The 20,132-nt window shown below is 37.5% G+C and overlaps 1 protein-coding gene across 1 annotated transcript; it reads right to left on the bottom strand.

The window, feature by feature from the left end:
* Positions 1-689: 689 nt before the first annotated feature.
* On the bottom strand, positions 690-14,977 carry LOC121976801 (putative aconitate hydratase, cytoplasmic). Its single transcript, XM_042529155.1, has 20 exons — positions 14,601-14,977; positions 12,873-12,977; positions 12,060-12,220; positions 11,891-11,983; positions 11,098-11,283; positions 10,801-10,962; positions 9,382-9,526; positions 9,153-9,295; positions 8,571-8,627; positions 8,399-8,478; positions 8,220-8,295; positions 7,547-7,732; positions 7,210-7,277; positions 7,010-7,128; positions 6,783-6,904; positions 5,448-5,546; positions 3,944-4,423; positions 2,997-3,095; positions 2,649-2,891; positions 690-1,171 (listed from the first exon to the last, which is right to left on the bottom strand). The coding sequence occupies exons 1-20, from the start codon at positions 14,908-14,910 to the stop codon at positions 1,097-1,099; spliced, it is 3,009 nt and encodes a 1,002-aa protein (XP_042385089.1). The 5' UTR covers positions 14,911-14,977; the 3' UTR covers positions 690-1,096.
* Positions 14,978-20,132: the final 5,155 nt, after the last annotated feature.

The following is a 20,132-nucleotide window of genomic DNA, read 5'->3' on the forward strand; positions in this document are numbered from 1 at the left end:
GTGAGTGATTTGACTTTATTTTTATTATAATATGATATATTAGTGGATTGTGTCATGTGATACATCATGGTGAGAAGGAAGTTGAGTACATGATAATAATGTAAATGAATTGATAATAAAGGAGTTGATCTTATAAAGGATAAATTTCTAACTACTATGTATGATTTGATATTTGATTTGAGAGTCTTTATCTCTTAAATTAATTTTCAAGGTTATTTGTTTTCTGCATTCAACTAAGATTTAATGGAAGTTTGATTGGTGCCCGAACATATTCAGCTACTGTTTTGTCCTTTTTTTTTTAAATCACTCCACCATTTTATTTTAAGTTATCCTACGAATTTTACTCGAAAATAAATCAAGAAAAAAAAAATCATCTACCTGTTAAGTATACCGATTTTATCATGAAAACAAAATTTGGTATAAGTAGAGATCACATGCAAAATTCAAATTGTGATTATCATCTTTCAATTTCAATCCTGGGAACAAACGTCACATAATTTCCCCTAATTCAAATATTTAAATTTCGTGCCTGCAATCGAGAGGGCAAAACTACAAAAATATCAGAGGAATAAGTTGCCTGACGTTTTCCCCCAAGTTCAGTACTGACTAAGATCATGGTCACTAGGCCCTAATTTGATCCAAAACGTACTAAATTGGATGAAATTGAAAACATCCACAAGGCCAGGAGGTTGACTCAAAGATCCGAATGACATTTGCAAGTTCAAATAAGCAACGTTAAATCACAAGATTGCCTAAGCTTCGTTCAGCAGGTATCACTGATAATTTAGGGTTGCATTTTTGGTGACATTGCAAAATCAAACAGCATATATATTTAATCTCAGACGTCAGGAGTTTAAAGTCATAACCCTACTGTCATTTGTCAATCTTACTGCAAATGAACTGATCACCATGCAATCCAATCCATTTAGCAAACGGGTGATCGCTACTGATAAATCTAGCAGAGGAATTACTCCCATTCAAGCTCCTTTATTTGAAATTTATTCGAACCGCCCAACACTCTGACCGGAAGCTGACCCGTCGTGGCATAAAGACAAGCAATGCTAACAGCTTTAAGTTGCCAAGAGAAATGTGCTACTCAATGATTAGAACTGCTCAAGTTTCTGATGACAAACGGGAGAATCCCTCCATGGTCGAAGTATGCCAGCTCCACCTGCAGAGTAATTTGGATACAAGATAAGAACGTTGAAGCATTTCAAGAAGAGGTAAAGCGGTCTTTCTGCTAAGATACGAGCATAGTTCGCATTCAACAATAAACAATAATTTTGGTCAGTTACTTTTCCGATCTATATTTTTCAAGACAATTAAGTCCACTTCAAATAGGAAATTGATATTTGAGTGCATTATCAGGTTTCTGTTAAACCAAATAATTGAATGTGGATGGTAACATTCAAGACAGCTCAAGGAAAACTAGAAATCAGCATCATGCTGTTATAACAATTTCCATATTCTAATGTCAACTTAGTTAAACGAGCAAAATGGAATGTGGACTCCAAGAACCCAGGTTCAAGAATGTTTAATACAGGCAAGTTCATTTCTAAACTACTAAGTGATGCAAAAAAAAGTTCTCAAAGTCGATCGATCTTAATATGAATTGCCTATAGTTGAATAAGGATCAACAAGAACTGATTGAATTCTGATAAATATATTGATGTATCATTAATATTTAAAATTAATTTATAATAAATAATTATAGCATTAATTACAGCATTTGTTCAAATATTAAAAAAAGTATTATCATTGATTTAAAAAACATTCAATGTATCAAATTAATCTTCTTAATAATAATTACTAATATTTATATCATTAATTATCAGTGTTTATATTATTAACATTTAGTTGTGTAGTCTAAATAATGAAATCAAACAACATTTTATATTAGCCTATTTAAAATACAAATATTAATTAAATTATTTACTCAAATAGTATTAAAGCAATGACAACTAAGTTGAAAAATTATTAAAACATCTATTGATGTACATCAAACACCTGTATCTTAAAATTTTCATCATTTCATAAATTATGTTCTTATCCGTTCCAAAACTATTAAACCAATCTAGCTGATATCTAAAATTTCAGAACATAGCGAAACAGAAACTAATAACAATATATCAGCATAGCAATCAAGCTTATTCGGCATAGAAAATATATTTTCTAAAGCAGGGCAACTAAAAACTAAATGTAAATGGTGCAAACAAAGAAACAACTAAATGAGACGTCTAAGATAAAGAAAATTGCAATGATGCAGGTACAATAAAGAATGAAAATGAAGGCCCAAAATTAAAAGACTTGCATAATTGGAAAAAATGAAAAGTAATATATCTCAATTAAGTAGAGCATCTTAAGAGATCATATCGGAGTCAGGCAGGAGTACTGGAGTAGTCATATAAGAATGTTGAGATTTAGAAGCCAGATATAAATTAGATCTGATGGTGAGCATTTTTTAGGTTGGGAAGGATAATATCAACATAGCCTTTGATAAAATGAATTATTTATTTCTCAAGATTCTGATCTGTAGATGTCAACTAGTTTCATAAAGCAATAACTCATAGATGAAACTTTACTTCAAATCCATTAAGGTAGCAACTTAATATATAGCCAATAGCAAAAGGTTTATCAGTCAGTATTACCTCGGTATCATATCGTAGAGTACATGTGAATGAGTTCCCTGTATCTGTTACAACAGTAATGTCTTGTCCCGGTCTTATGTCACTTACGCTACTTGGAAGGTCTATTGTGTAACGTTCATGTCCAGTTAAACCCAGTGAATCGGCATCTTCACCAGGCTTGAAGCAGAGTGGGATTATACCCATTCCCACTAAGTTGCTACGGTGGATCCTCTCAAAACTTTTAGCAATCACAGCTTTAACTCCCTAAAGAAAGAAAATAGAAAAACAACATCAGATTATATATATTCAGATATTTACAAACCACAGCAAAGCCAAATATTCATGATGAATCATGCCATAGAAACTCACCAACAACATTGGGCCCTTCGCAGCCCAATCACGTGAGCTCCCGCTACCATACTCTGCTCCAGCCAAAACTATGGTATCATGTCCTTCAGTCTTGTATCTCTGAAAGAACATAGGATATAGTCGGAGTCAAGCCATAATTATTCCCATGGAATTTGAAAGTGAAAGTACATATTGAGCTCAAATTTGGCATGCACTCTATGAGGTCTTGCCATTAGATCACACAACATGTTTGTTCTAATTTATTAACTATTAGAAGATGGGTCAACAACTACTTAATCTGTTGTATATTGTATTGGAATTTTGCATGTTGCCATAAAAGAAAAGAACAAGAAACAATAGCATTACTAGTTGAAAAAATAGAATAATTACTACCAGAAACAATTTCAATGCAGCAACACAGATGAATGCCAATTTTCCTGAATGCCAATCTATGAAAGAAGAATGAAATTCACAATTTGCTAATCATTTAGTGTAGTTCAAGTTACACCATGCACCCTTAAATTAGAAAAAAAAGGCTATGTATTAATCCAAGGCATTGGCAAGTTTAGCCCAGTGCGTACCATGTTCCATTCTGCTAATAATGTAACCTCTCCAACTCATTTTTTAAACCTTTTGTGACTTAGAAACTTCAGTATTAGCTTCAATGACTGTTAGCAGCATATATATGAATTCATAAAATATCACACAGGATTAACAAATTTTCTGGCAAAAATGTGTGATTAGAATCATAAATATAACCTGTAAAAACAAGAAGCCACCTCATGAAATAATGATTCAATATTGCAAGTGCCTTTCACATTCAACAGAATTCAGCATCGGCATTTTGATTATGATAAATTTAACATGTAATTCGATTAGGTACTTCAGATCTAACTGACTATTGAATGTGTTATTTAGATAAAAAAAATTGAAAATTAAATTCTAAGTATCTGATTCAGTGGAATTACCATTGCTGCATCAAAAACATAGAGTTTATCCCCTGTTGGAATATGAATAGTCTTCGGTCCCACTTCCCCATTCAAGAATTTATTGACAAGACGAATGTTTGCGAATGTTCCTCTTGCCATTATTTCATCATTGCCACGCCGGCTGCCATATGAATTGAAATCCTTGCGGTCTACACCACGCTCAAGCAGGTATTTTGCAGCAGGACTATCCTTATGGATGCTACCAGCTGGTGATATATGATCTGTTGTGATGCTGTCGCCGAAGTTCAATAAGCAATATGCATTCTTCACTCCATGAGGGCCAGGTGGGGACCTAGTCATGTCCTTAAAATATGGTGGTTCATGAATGTAGGTAGACTTCGGATCCCATGAATAGAGGGTTGTCACTGGGACAGTCAGCTGATTCCACATAGGGTTGCCTTTTGTAATTGCTTCATATGTACTCCTGAACATTTCAGGCAACACACTCGATTGCACAACCTATAAAATTTTCTCCAGCATTACCAACATAATCCCAAATACATCCTGAAAAGTTCACTTTAACAGCAAAGAAAGTAGCCAATAGCTTTTGGAGAGTGGAAAGCATCAAAGAAGTGAAAGAAAATTTACTAAGACAACTAGAGAGTTTCAAAAATTATAAACTTTTCTACAATTAAGATACATAATTTTCCAAAATATAAGGTGATAATTAAATCCCAAATTAATATATGAAACATACAACATTAATTGGTGTGTGCAACTATTTGGCAGCACAAGTATCTTACACTTCAATAGAACTCTATATAATATGTGCTTTATATTTGTAGTGATATCGACGCCATCCAAATCACTTTCGACAAGTGCTCTTTGGTTACACCACATGACTTCTAATTGATCAACTATCATAGTAATCCCCTGAATATTCATCTGAAGACACTCTCATCTCTGCAACAGATATCTTGTCTCTTGATTGTGTAATATTACAGTTCTTGAGACAAAACTACAACTGATAAAATAAAATGACTAGCTCTACCATACCCCTACAAAATTGTCATTCAATTTAAAGCACATATGACAATCATACAACACTACAATGACCCTCTTCATTTTAACTAACCAAACTTTTATCATTTGAATATGATACACTCCACAATCTTAAACTGGAGCTAAAATAACATTTTACTTAGCTTAGACCTTCAGCTCAACTGCAACTCTGGTTTGAACTAACAAGAAGGTGTTGGCCAGGATATAACATATTCAACACGTACTCATTTTATAAATAAAGACATATAGTTGGCATAAACCCATAATCATAAGAATCAATTGGTCTGGTTACTAATAGTTATACTATTAATAACTATATTCTCTTAAATGTTCTTAACCGTACAAGTGTAATTGCTAGCTAATGTTTTCCATTTTAAAACCCCATCATAGTAATTGTATGGGATCCCATCCATATGCTTTTCCTATGTCAAAACCAAATTATGTGAGATCATATGAAAGAGATGGCAATCCAAGTATCTACCTGTGCAATCTCTTCGGTGGATGGCCATATATCCCTGAAATATATGCTTTTCCCATCCTTCCCTGTACCAATTGGTTCTTTCTCAAAATCAATGTCGACCTGAAATTCAACTTACAAGGTAAGATAGATATTAAATAAGAAAATCTATCAAACTGTATAACCAGATAAATAAAAACATTTTGAATTTTCTTTATCATTTCAGAATTGTCAATTGAAACTTGAGTCAATTATTATAAGATCTACCATTTTACCAGGAGTGTAATAAGTATCCTATGTGATCCAGATTGCTAATGAGTAATGAGTAGATAATTTTCACTTATCTAGGTTCATGCCATGTCAAATTTTCATATCATTTAAGCATATAAATAAGTGACCATTTCCAACAGTTCCATGGACAGTCATTCATATTCCCTAAGGATAAGATGGAAAATGTTTACACACCCCTTTACACATCACGGCCTGATCTGCAATTTCACATGTTGGAGTTTGAGCTAAACAAATTCGGGTCACAAACGAGTTACCGCAATTGTGACCCACAATTAACCTGGTTGGGTTGGAAAATAAATGGGGCCAATCCATTTACGGCACATTTATAAATATATAAATATTTTATTTTGTATATTAGTTAATCTTTACAAGTTATAAATATCTAAATCTAATATACAAATTACAAATATATAATATAATAGCATATAAATTATAATATGGAAAATAATTAGTGGATAGTTTATATTTAGAATTTATTTAACCACCCATTTATGACTTATTTAATTAACAGGTAAGTCATAGTAGGTTGCATCACATGATTTGTTTAATCTGTCTAATTCATAAAAGGATCAACCATTTATAAACAGATTGTACGTTTTATGCAGATATGAGATTTTCAATCTTGTTCATTAAACAGGCCATGTTTGAATTTGGATTAAATGAGTCATAGGGCAAAGAGTCATGACCTGCCAGACTGAATTGTTACCCTTAATTCTGCTGGCAAATGATACAGTTTGATAGATACAGCTTTAATTCACATTTTTAATCCATGAAATAATAGATAATGTCCCAGTTGCTAAGCATTATGTTATAGTCTTATAGCTCCAAATTTCACCTTAGAGAAAAAGGAGTAACATAGAACTTTCTATTTGATAACAAAGACATTATATTTGAATATCACATGCTCCCATCTAACATCTGATATGTGAAAAGCTAATTAAGATATTTTTTTCACTACTAAAAGCATTTTAACAATATTTCTATGTACTAATTCGCATACTAGAAGGCATTGGAATTGGTGAGTTCAACAAAAAGAAACAAGCACTGTCACAAAGAGAAAAAAAGTACCGTTCCAGCAAGTGCATATGCTACAACTAGTGGAGGTGAGGCCAAATAGTTCGCTCGTGTAAGTGGGTGGACACGCCCCTCAAAATTCCTATTTCCGGAAAGCACAGCAGCAGCGACAACATCTATGATAAGAAAAATCAAGGATAATATTTAGATTTAAATATATAGACAAAAGACAAGAGTAACATGTTCTCATCCTTTCAATTATCCAATCAAACTCAACTTACCGTTATCTGAAATGGCAGCAGCCACAGACTCATCAAGGTCCCCAGAATTTCCAATACATGTTGTGCAACCATATCCGACAATATGGAATCCTTGCTGATTTAAATATTCTTGAAGGCCACTACAATTATACACAATTTCATCAATACTTGAAAAACATGAAAAATCAGTTGACAGATGTGACCACTTCAATCTGTAATACCTTTTGAGCAAATACTTGGTAACAACTCCAGAACCAGGGGCAAGGCTTGTTTTCACCCAAGGCTTAACCTGAAAATCAAGGAAGAAAGATCACTATATGTATGAAAACAGCAAGTACCAAAAAATAAATATTTGTACAAAGCATGAGATACAATGAGATGCTCAAGAAGCATAACAAACAACAACATCAAACTATCATCTTATAGCAAAGACAGTCAATATCCAAATTCATAATATTGTTAATATAATTTAAGTTGGTTATTAAGGCCTCGACATTTTTTCTTTTAGAAAAAAAAATATTTGGATAAAAAGGTATATTTCTTCCATTATCAACTAACCTGAAGACCCAATTCACACGCCTTCTTTGCAACAAGTCCAGCACCAAGCATGACACTTGGATTTGATGTGTTTGTGCAGCTTGTTATTGCTGCTATGACAACATTACCATGCTTGAGCTCGGCAGGTTGGCCATGAAAATCAAACTTCACAACTTTTTCTTGTGATTCCTTGGGCACTGCAAATCCCTGCAAAAGCAGCAATTGGTTAGCGACCAATCAACAAGAATCAAAATTAAACAATAATCAAGATAACAACTGAAGGTAATTTGCAACTGGTCATAATCAGTATAATGACAGTGATTGTATTGCAAGATAGGGCATTGATGAGACACTTCCAGCTTCAAAAACTATCGGTTCTTGATAATTAAATAAATGAACTTTAGAAAATGTAGGATGCAATGCATCTTTTTCAGCATTGCAACTTTCAAGCTTAAAAATGTACCAGTTGCCATCTACTTCATCACTTATCCCAAATTTTTGATAGAAAATGACACCATAAACTACAAAAATAAAAAAGAAACAAACAATAAAGATTGTACGTCTACAGGAAGCAGATTAGCGAAGGTTGTTCATGGCCTCGCTAAAAGATGGAACTAGGCATTAACCACCACTAGTGAGGAATAAAACCATCTTAGTATTCAAAACAACTGCACAGTTCAACAAGGACTCTCACCTTGAATCCAACTTTGTTGTCCAGACAAGAATGCCAATCTGCTTTCATCTCTTTTAAGGGTACACGATCATGAGGTCTATCATCATTGAAAGGAAAAAAATAAATAAATGCATTGGTTTTCTTGACAAAGAAATGGAAAACAAGGGAGGGTAGGTTGAAAGATAACAGCAGAGGTCTACCTTTTAGGACCTGATATGCAGGGCTCAACATCTGTAAGGTTTAATTCTAGATAAGATGAATAAACCCTTTCCTTCTGAGGCTGCTCAGACATTCAAACAAACACAATTGAGCATGGATCAACAATTGATTTGATTACGCAATGAAAGCTTGTCATTGCGGTTAGTGTCTTACCTCCTTATAGTCAACAAACATTTGGTTTGCACGCAAATAGGCCTCAATCATAGCCACCTGTGGAATGAGTTTAGTAAGATATCTTTGATTCAAAGTCAAAATAAAGAAACAATCTTGTGCACAAATATTAAAGTTATTAAAATGACCGACCATAGCAACATTTTTTTCTAAGAATGAGTTAAGTAGCCGAATAAGCACAGAACTATTCATATTTAGAGTGCTTCACCAAAACATACAAATATTAGATAAGGTGACCAATATCATTTGAATTTTTTAATTTAGCTCACTTGAACCAACTAGACTGTTACACCAGATATGTTCAAATCCATATGATTATATCACACATTGGATATGTTTTCTGAACTTAAATAGTCACTCAGTAAGTATCATGATGAACCATGGTCCCATTACACATCATCCCCTTTCATGAAATTTGCGCTCCTATCAATTCATTGTTAGATCAGTTTCTGAAAGGGTAATATGCATTTCTATGTTGAAGAAATGATATAGAAAAACCGACATAATAGTTTGGGACTATGTAACAACATTATTTTCAGTGCAGACAAGCATAAGTATACTCACAGTCTCATCACTTCTTCCAGTCAACTTAAGATATTGCAAGGTGACATGATCCACAGGGAAGAAACCCATTGTTGCTCCATATTCAGGTGACATATTAGCAATTGTTGCCCTATCAGCCAATGATAACTCACCCATACCTTCACCTGTAGCATCGAGTCATAAATAGTTAGACAGAAAAATTGAAGGATATAAATTTTCCACATTCCAAGTGAAAGTCAAGAACCATTACCATAGAATTCGACAAACTTGCCAACAACTCCATGTTTCCTCAATATTTGGGTGACAGTCAAAACCAAATCTGTTGCTGTGACACCATTTTGTAGTTTCCCTGTCAACTTAAAACCTACTACACCAGGCAAGACCATGCTCATGGGCTGAAAATACAAGAATACAGTATTAAAAAAGCAAAATTGAAAACATAAGACTGTGTTTGGTTAAGAAAAATTAGTCTTTCTAATTTCTGTTCACAGTTTCTAGAGAGGGATAGGGGAAAGAATTCCTATAGTGCATAAGTGCTTTTACCAGTAAGGATATGTTTTAATAGTTAAAATTAACAAACCACAGTGCAGTGGTTGCTTCAACAATCAACTAAAAAAATGCCAAGAAAAGACAAAGATAGATGAATTTGAACAAGCACAAAAAGCATACTAAAATATACAAGCCACATCCAATTGTTTATAGTTTACTCAATTAAACTCAATAATACTACATAGTTTTACAGAATGGATAATAATTTTTCAACATTTTTAAAACAAGTGAAGAAGCATTTTTAACAGTTATTTTGTCAAATCTACATATTTGACAAGGTTTAAAGTTCCTGGAAACAAAATCATGTTTCAGCAAACAGATAAAAACATCAAGACATAGGATGGTCAAACGTGCAATAATTGAAATTGAATATGATTAAGTTGTATTTAGCCTGTTAGAACTGCAACATCCCACATTAGTGGACACACACATTGCCAGTTTCCCACGCAAGGAGTAAATGGTTACATATTGAAAATAGAATCACAATCTGAAGTCGGGATTATGTTCCTCTATCAGTAAATAGATTTCTTTACATGCTTCTTCGTTTGTAACAGTAAAACCCCTGGTGCAAGTAAATATAATTCCAAACAGTTGAATGTACGATTGACTCAAGAAAGATCCTAGTATAAATTAACCTTCAGAGAATGCAGTAAAAAGAAGCTTCTTTGAGGTGGCTGGAGGTTTGTAGGTCATACGCCTGTTCTTTGTACATAGGGAATCATATATTACTAACAACAGATATTCTCATCGGTTTGCTTTCCTTCTGAAAAACATATAATACTTAGTTGTTCTACATAGATGTATATTGTTCAGTATGAGAACATCTTTCATTAGATTAAACAGTATGAGCTAACTCACCCGAAGAAAAAAAGTTGATCTAGCTACAAAAATAAAATAAAATGAAAATGAAAATGAAGTAGAATTTGCTTTTAAAAATAACATTCCTATGCACATAAGCATTGTCACAGTAGGTCTGAGAGCTAGAGCACAAGAGATTGCATTGGCATGTTGAATAGTATCACCTAATCAATCAGAGGAACACTAGAACGTTTGAGAAGACAACAAAAAGCAAGGTACATCTCCAGCTCAGGATGTTGCTTTGGATGTTCAATAATATTACCTGACCAAGCATAGCAGCCTCAGCCTCAATTCCTCCAACTCCCCAACCAGCTACTCCCAGTCCATCAATCATAGTAGTATGGGAATCAGTTCCTACCACACTATCAGGGTACAGGATACCATTGGTGTTGAAAACAACTCGACCAAGATACTCTAGATTAACCTGGAATAGAAGACGAAATGCACCAACAGTGGGGAAATGAAGTCTCGGCAGTCCAATAGTGGGGAAAAGAAAATTCTAGGTTGTTCACTCAAACTAACAAGAGTTTCACCAAATCGTTTAACAAACAAATCTAACCTGGTGGACAATGCCAGAACCTGGTGGAACCACCAACATATTCTGGAAAGCAGTAGATCCCCACTTTAAGAAACCAAATCTTTCCTTGTTCCTTTGGAATTCAAGTTCCATATTGGCTTGCACTGCATTCTCGGATCTTGCTACATCTACCTGGACTGAATGGTCGATTACAAGATCTACTGGAACCTGAAAGCCAAGACACATTATACCAATGACAAGCAATTCAGATATGTGCAAATGATAAATCATAATGCTTATCATAATCTCAATGGAAAGGCTGATTACCATGATAAAGGATAAACACAGTGTACTAGTTGAAAAATAAAGAAGAGGAAAAGGCTGAACTGAATGTAAAAAGGCATAGATATTCTGTGATAAAGAAAAATGAGTCATATGCAAATATTTTGACTTTAAGGATAGAGTTTAATTGTTCCTTGCAACTTCCAGTAGCACAATTCTGAAATTCAGGACATTCAGAACCAACTTACATATTGAAATTAATCAGCCTATACAAGCAAGTGCAACTAAACTTTGGTTTAGATGCAAGTCAGATGGACAAGTATTGCAAGATTGTAATCCAAGAGAAATTTATTACCAGAAAGTACAGCTAGTTAGGGAAAATCAAAATGATCTAAAGTACAATGACATTCCCAACATCAACCAGAGAAATATGATTAGAGAATGAAAAACAGGGTAACCCAGCACACACCAAAGGAGTACAATGGCATTCCCAACATCAACCAGAGAAAAAAATACAATTACAGAATGAGAAACAGGGTATCCCAGCACGCACCAAAGGATTTATCTTATTAGAATCACTACCCAACTTGTTCATAGCATCACGCATACAAGCAAGGTCAACAACAGCAGGGACACCAGTAAAATCCTGTCAAAATAAATAAAAACAGTTAAGGACACACAACAAAAAATCAGAAATTAGGGTGCATGTAACCTTGACAAACCTGGAGAAGAACACGAGCAGGCTTAAAAGGAATCTCTACCAACTTAGGGGAAGTGTTCTCCCAATCAATTATCTTCTCTACATCGTTCTTAGTGACCTGAAAATTATCACAATTCCGGATAGCCGACTCCAAAAGGATTCTGATAGAGTAAGGCAGTCTATCTGTCATCCAGAAAATGATTGGCTCTTTGTCAGACAACAGTAACAAGATCGAACAACAAAGCAGATTACCTATTGATAAGTACCAACAATAACTCTATGGGGAGTAAAAGCTCTGGAAAAATGAAAAGAACATTAAAATAAAGAATTCTTTTGCTGAAAAAAAAATCAAAGAAAAAAGCTTTGATCAAAGATAACTTAGAGAACAGCTAGGCAGATCTTGTGAATTATTTATCTTAATCAGATCTGCTAATCAACAAAGCCTTATCCAGTACCTTACTTATATTGCAGTCCAGAATTCTTCTTAATAGACCAAATAAATTAGAAAGATTACCGGCAATCATGTGTAAAATTGTATTCTATAGCTCTAAATTATTAACAAAATATTAATTAGGTCTTCATTTCAATGCATGAAAATTACAATTATCTAGTAAACTAAGAACTCAGTAAATGAATATATATTTGCCATATCCATTTGTTTCTTTGATGGTAAGCTGGAACACCAGTTAAGTAGAGATGGTTCTTCTAACTCTCTTTGTTTTAATATTGTCATGAAGAAAGGTCAGAGCTTGAGACTTAGAAGAAGCAAAAGTAAATCAACATAGCTACATATAGTATCAAAATAACAATCACTAACACATTTAAACAATGATACCTATTCTTGGATCATCTAAAGCAGGTAAGCTGAAGTATTTGCCATATTCACCACCACCAGGCTTTGGAAGACCCGTCAGGATACTATTGAAGCCATTTTCAGTAGCTACATCCAGAAAAGCACAATAAATGAAAAACAAACAATTTTCTCATAATATAATGATATATAGTCAGTTGTACTATAAATAATTTCTTTGTTGATGTTATCAAAAGAATGTGCATGTAAAGGCAAAAAGTGCAAAAGAAAAAACGAAATGTAAAGACAATTGGAAAAATTCGTTTTAGTTCTTAAGAATGCATGATAAGTATGATAAGTATAGTTGAAGTGTAGCATGCAATGACCAATCCCTCATATGTGTATGCCTAGATAGCACCAATTCTGTAGTTCCTTACCAAGGATCATGGATTTCACCTTTTCAGGTTACTCTAATAACAGAGATTTCATCTACTCCCCATATCCTTGTAAACACCTGACAGTCTGATGATGCACCCAACAATCTGATACTGACATTACTAGTCAGAAAATTGTTCTCCTATTGACTATATGGAAAAGACTTAGAACATGAGCTGTCAGAAGGAGAGATCCATACCTAGATGGTTGTAATAAATATTTGGGAACATCAAAAATAAACAACCAGTCATGCAAATTCAGCTATCTAAAGTGATTTCAAATGAAAAGGAGCAACCGAAAAGAAATACTTAAGTTCATAGAAAAGCCAACATTAAAAAATTAGTTATGCTTACATATATACTTCAAAATTGATTTTTGGATGAACCACTATAGATTTAAATATAATGTATACATCACTAGTATATGTTCAAATTTGCAAGATACCAACAACAACAACAACAACCAAGCCTTATCCCACTAGGTGAGGTCGGCTAAATTTGCAAGACAACATTATAATTAATATAAATAAGTTAAAACATTGAGAGTTTTAAACTTGCAAATAAATAGAGCATATTCCTTAAAAAGGGACATCTTAGGTATAAGAAGTATGTTAATGGTAATTTAATTTGTTTGATGAAGGAACAAACTTCATATATCGAGTTCCATTAGGAGAGGCAGACATAGATTGATGATAAGACATAACTTGATGATGATGATGTTAACATCAATTTTGCATGAAATTATTGCATAAACTGATAAATGCATTATGCATCTGCATGATAAGAGAATGCTGTAATTGCAATTTAAAAAATATGCTAATACCTTTGCTAACATTTGGGATCTAAGATAAATTAGTTATCCAATTTTGCAAAGCATGTTCATATAGAATATCAACACTTTGTTATGGTGATGCTTGTAAACAACTGCATTGAGACATCAACTACCAGAAATATAGTGATATGCGTTGATGACGAAAATTTAGACCTTGCTAGGGAACCAAATAAAATATTCCTTTCACAATCATGTCACAAATCTAAATTTTCTATTGTTTTGACACCAATAAGTCGTATATTATCTCATCAATCCGTTATGACCCCATTTTCCAGTCAAAGATCACTAAGATCCACTAGCTGACTATTGTTTTTAATTCAAAAAAAAAAAAAAAAAACTTGGTTCCCGATCACTTGAGCGACTGGAGAGACAGAAAAAAAAAGAGTCAAGCCAACCAGTTCAAAACTTCAAAGAACCATCAAGTTTTAAACTTCCCACTACGTGTAAGATTTCTTCATAGTAAAAAAAATTCTTGCGGATGAAACTAGATCCGAGAGTTCTGCATACCGACGGTCGCCATCTTCCTACTGAATAAGCTATTCACGGCAGCGGAGCCCCTGATCTGAGCACTGGAGAAGATCGGGGATCTCCAACCGGAACGCGAACCTGCGCTCAAGCTAACCCGCGATCTGGGAAAGAAAGAACTGCAGGATCTCGAAAAGGCGACGGATCTCGCAGCGGAGGGCAACACTCGAAAGTTCGACGGAGAAGCGAGAGATCGGGTAAGGGACGGCGAGGCAAAAGACGAAAAACGAAGCGCCGAGGAAGTAGAAGGGTGACGCGCACGGAAGAGTCCAGAGGAGGCGGCTTTATACATGGTTCAGGGAGCAGTGGCGCATCAAGGCGTCGTGGTGTGGGAGTGGTTGAAAAATCAGAGCGGTGAAGGAAGACGCTACGGCACCCTAATAAACTCCTTTTATTGTTTTCTAATCTCATCTTATTTCCTATTTTAAACAGAATGGTAAAAAAGTAATTTTATATTCCCTTTATAAATAAGGCAAAAATAAAAAAAATACAATAATGACGAGGATCATGAGATCCGAACTAACCGAACGTCGTCCAAGAACCACGGGGAGAGCATCACAGAGTGGGTAACCTAGTGGGTTGGTCGACGAGATCATCTTGTCGGTGTGCTTAGTGGGGCCCAAATATAATGTATTGGCGGAGGTGGGACAGTTACTGGAGTATAGAAGTGGGTCATTTGATGTGCAGACGGATGGATAATGACGCTGACGTGTACAATGTGGGTTGCGTGCTGCTCTTTTGCACGGCAAAATGCCAAAACCTATTTTATTCGATATTTTTTTTTTCAAAAAAATATATAATTAATTTATATATTCAATGTTTCTAAAAAAATTAAGATATAAATCAAATTTTTTCTTTAGAAATCCCATATTAAACCTAAGAATTTGAGTATATACTTTGGGGAAAATAATCAAAGATATAAAATTGCATGATAATTAGTTTTAAAAAACTATCATTTCTCTAAGTGGATAGGATTAAAAGTACATCTAAATTAATTTATAAAGTATGAATTGTTCCATAAATTTATATTTCTATTTAAACTTTCTATTTTGAATAAGACTACTATAATAGACAGTTAAATTTTAAAAAATACCTCAAATAAATTTATACAAACATTACTATTATAATATAATATATGTTTGATTTCATTTAAAAAATATTTTTTTAATAATTAGACAATTAATTAAATTATACTTTTTAAAACTATATAGTATTACTTTAATAACCCATTAATATATAATTTTAAACGTAAATAAGGTTGTTAATTTCATTAGATGATTTTTTTTAAAAAAAAAAAAATTATTGTGGTATGCCCTTTATTTAGTACATTAGATCAGATGGTGTTAAAATGGTTCTAAACCTCAATATGTGTGTGTAACTAGACTCTATGAGAATGTAAATTGATGATGATATTTGTTGTCCCTTTGGTGTAAGCGACCTCAAATATGTCTCTAACTTTGACATTTGCCATATAGTGATAGAATAAAGTCTATCCATTTCGGTGTATGATAGCTTTCAAACTCTATTTACTTTTCCGTAACAATTTGAGTGACAATTCTAGACACGTAAGAGACATTGACATATGTACTAGGTGAAAATTATTGAATAGCCCTCAAACACAATTAGATGATTAAGAGGTGTATTTTTTTTGGGAAAATAAATTAAATAAAATTATTTGGATAAGAGAGGGTAAGGCTGAGAGATATTAATAGGAAATTTTTTATTATATTTATTATGATCCGATGATTAGGATAGGGGGGTTCACATTGGTAGAGGTCAACAACACGTGGGTAGAGAAGTCAAAGTCCAGGGGGCCCGCCAATGGTTCCTGCCGATAGGAGACAAGACTTGACCTAGTAGCCGAGATAGCAGTCGAACCAGTACGTAGTCGAACCGAACCGCAGGTCGGGTTGCCGACGCTCTGAAGAGGAGTTGGCCTGCCGAGCGATATGTCCGCCCGGCTAAACGCTAGGCCGAACAGTGTTGCTCGTCCGAGTGTTTGACCGAGCGGCCTTCCCGCTCGGCCCGGCACGCTCCCTTGACCGAACGTTGGGGGGCCTAAGCAGTCGTCCCGTTCGGCCTGGTGACAGACAAACAACGCGGAAGAGGACAAAAGGGGGCAGTGGGTGACATCGACCTCGAGACAGCTGCCGCCGACGGGCAGCATGGTCGGTGACCGGGTCGTACAGAGAATCGTACGGTGGAAGTTTCCACTATCCTGTTAGGGATTTGCTCGGACAGTTACGGTATGGCGTCAGACACGCTTTTCTGATGTCTGACGCGGCCACTCCAAATATGCTTTGATGAGCGTGCACGCTTTGGGATGTGTGCACGCATCCCCCCGGGAGCCCTATATAAGGACCCCCAGGCTTCGACGGAAGGATGCATTCTACATCACTGTAGCTACAGTTTTCATTCTTGTCATTCTTTCTTTCCGTCGGAGTTGACTTGAGCGTCGGAGGGTCGTTATCGGGAACCCCCTCCCGGCTCGGTTTTGTGCTTGCATGTTCGCGCCGAAGGTTCGTAGCAGTCGAATGTCTATACGTCATCACCGGGTGCGCCACATACCCAGCGTTCATCGACTCAGCACTCGGACATGATCAAATTGGCGGCATCTGTGGGAACGCACCTGAATCCGAGCTGAGAAGATGGAAGAAGTTGGACGCCAACTCATGGTGACGCTCTCTCCCGAGGAGCTCGACGCACTCATCCAAGCACGAGCTGCAAAGATGGTCGAGCAACAACAGAAGGCTCAAGCCGAGCGGATAGCACAGCAGGCCACCTCGGTTTCTGGTGGTCGAGCGGCGATGGAGGACCGGCCGTAACAATACTCTACCTGGGCACAGAACAAGGGGCAGACCGGCACGCCAGGAGACACGCCGCCCGCCCCTATTCCGTTTCATCGGGCACTGTTCCAGACTCTGTCGGAGCTGGCCCTAGCCAACCAGGGATCGTCCGATGAAGCACCCGTGCGGGACGCCAGGAAGGAGAAGGCGCCGCGTGCTAAGTCATCCCCCGAGCGGGTCAATCGCCAGTTCTCCGAGGCGATCTTACAAGACCCTCTCCCAAAGCATTACGCTCTCATATCGATCGAAGAGTATAACGGTACAACCGATCCGAACGACCACCTCGATAAGTTCGATAATGTTGTTACTCTTCATCAATACACCGACAGAGTCAAATGCAGAGTCTTCCTCACTACATTGTCCAGTTTGGCACAATACTGGTTCCAGAGGTTGCCGGACGGATCAATTCAGAGCTTCAGAGACTTCTGAACGGCATTCCTTCATCACTTTGCCAGCAGCCGACGCTACCAGAAGACCAACGTCAGCCTTTTTCCATGAAGCAAGGGCCAAGAGAAACTCTCCGAGCCTACATCCAACGCTTCAACCAAGCAGCTATGGACATCCCCAGGTCTCGTCCGAGACAATGATGCATGCTTTCACACAAGGCTTAGTCGACGAGGACTTTTTCGCTCGCTCATCGGAAGCCGACTCGCGACTACCACCACATGCTGAAAAAAGCAAGTGAGTATGTTAACGTGAAGGAAGCGCAGGCGGCCCGAAAGAAGGAAGCACCAGGCGAGCCTTCGGCCCAGACCGAACGGAGACCACACATCAACCAGCAACCGCCGAGAGGACCACGTGCCGAGGGGATGAGGCCACATCAAGATTCCAGGTCGCCCGCCGTTCAGCACATTGCGGCCGAGCGGCCTAGACAAAAAGGCAAGGTATGGACGCCCATGTTTTGCAAAATCCATCAATCAGCTACTCACAACACTCGAGACTGCCGGAGTCTCCCCCCGGTCAGCCAACCTGAGCCAAAGAACTATCGCCGCCGATCACCTTCACTGGACAGGCGAGATCATCATCAGAACACCGAACGGCGAATGGCCAGGCGTTCACCTGAGCAGCATCACCATCAGCAGCATCATCACCAGCCGAGGGTCAACCCCCGAGCCTCACAGGAGCGAGCAAGACCATTCGCTCGGGAGGAGGAAAATAGAAGTAATGCCGCTCGAGACGAGATCAACATCATCGTCGGTGGACCGACGGGCGGTGACTCGAATCAAGCCAGAAAGTCACACGCCCGACAACTCAGGATCCACGCGGTTGGCTGCAGCCAAGAACGGGCATCCAGACCCGAGATCAGCTTTGGTCTCGGGGACCTTGAGGGAGTTGAAGTACCCCACGATGACGCCTTCATCATTCGAGCGGTAATAGCTAACTACACTATTCACCATATATATATATTGATACAGGCAGCTCGGTCAACATTATCTTCAAGAAGACGTTTGACCAGCTTCAAATTAACCGAGCCGAGCTATTGCCAATGACGACCCCGTTATATGGGTTCACTGGCAATGAAGTCCTTCCGATTGGGCAGACCAGGTTGGCTATCTCGCTAGGAGAAAAGCCGCTACTGAGGACGTGGACCACTAACTTCATCGTGGTCGATGCCCCCTCTGCCTACAATGTAATATTGGGACGATCGACCCTCAATGAGTTCTGGGCGGTCGTCTCAACCTTTTGCCAAAAAATCAAATTTCCCGTGGAAGATCGAGTGGGAGAAGTCCGGGGAGATCAGCTGGCGGCCCGGCGATGCTATGTGGAGATTGTCCAAGCCGAAGCAAAATCCGCTCGGAAAGCACCGCGCCTTGAGGTAATGCTATAACCGAAAAGCCGCCTACTTTTGTTTATGAAGAAAAGCAGGAAGTATAGATTCGGGAAGGCCGACCGGAGGCCACCACATTCATTGCGTCCAATCTGGAAGAAGAACGAAAGGAAGAGTTGGTTAGATGCCTCCAGCAGAATCACGACGTCTTCGCGTGGTCAACGCACGAGCTACCAGGAATCTCGCCAAGCGTCGCGTAGCACGAGCTACACGTCCAGCCAGACGCTCGTCCCGTCAAGCAAAGGAAGCGGGACTATAGTGCCGAGCAGAACGTCATCATACGAGCGGAAGTTGAGAAGCTCCTGGAGGCCGGCCACATACGTGAGGTATAGTTCCCAAGTTGGTTAGCGAATGTAGTACTGGTCTCCAAGCCTGGCAACAAATGACGGGTCTGCATCGATTTCCGTGATCTAAACAAGACATGCCCAAAGGACTTCTACCCTCTGCCCCGGATTGACCAAATGGTGGACTCGACCGCTGGATGCGAGCTGATATGCATGCTGGATGCTTATCAGGGGTACAACCAAGTGTCGCTCGCCCATGAAGACCAAGAGAAAGTAAGCTTCATTACGGCGGACGACACCTATTGCTACAACGTAATACCGTTCGGACTGAAGAACGTCGGTGCTACGTACCAGCGACTCATGAACAAGGTGTTCTGAAAGCAGATCGGGCGAAACCTAGAGGTATATGTTGATGATATACTCATTAAATCACTCTGAACGACCGACCTCTATGTAGATATAGAAGAAACCTTCCGAACATTACGGACGTACGGGGTCAAGTTGAACCCGCAAAAGTGTCTGTTCGGAGCAAAAGGTGGTCGTTTCCTAGGTTACA

Source organism: Zingiber officinale, chromosome 4B, assembly GCF_018446385.1.
Source record: "Zingiber officinale cultivar Zhangliang chromosome 4B, Zo_v1.1, whole genome shotgun sequence".
NCBI lineage: Eukaryota > Viridiplantae > Streptophyta > Magnoliopsida > Zingiberales > Zingiberaceae > Zingiber > Zingiber officinale.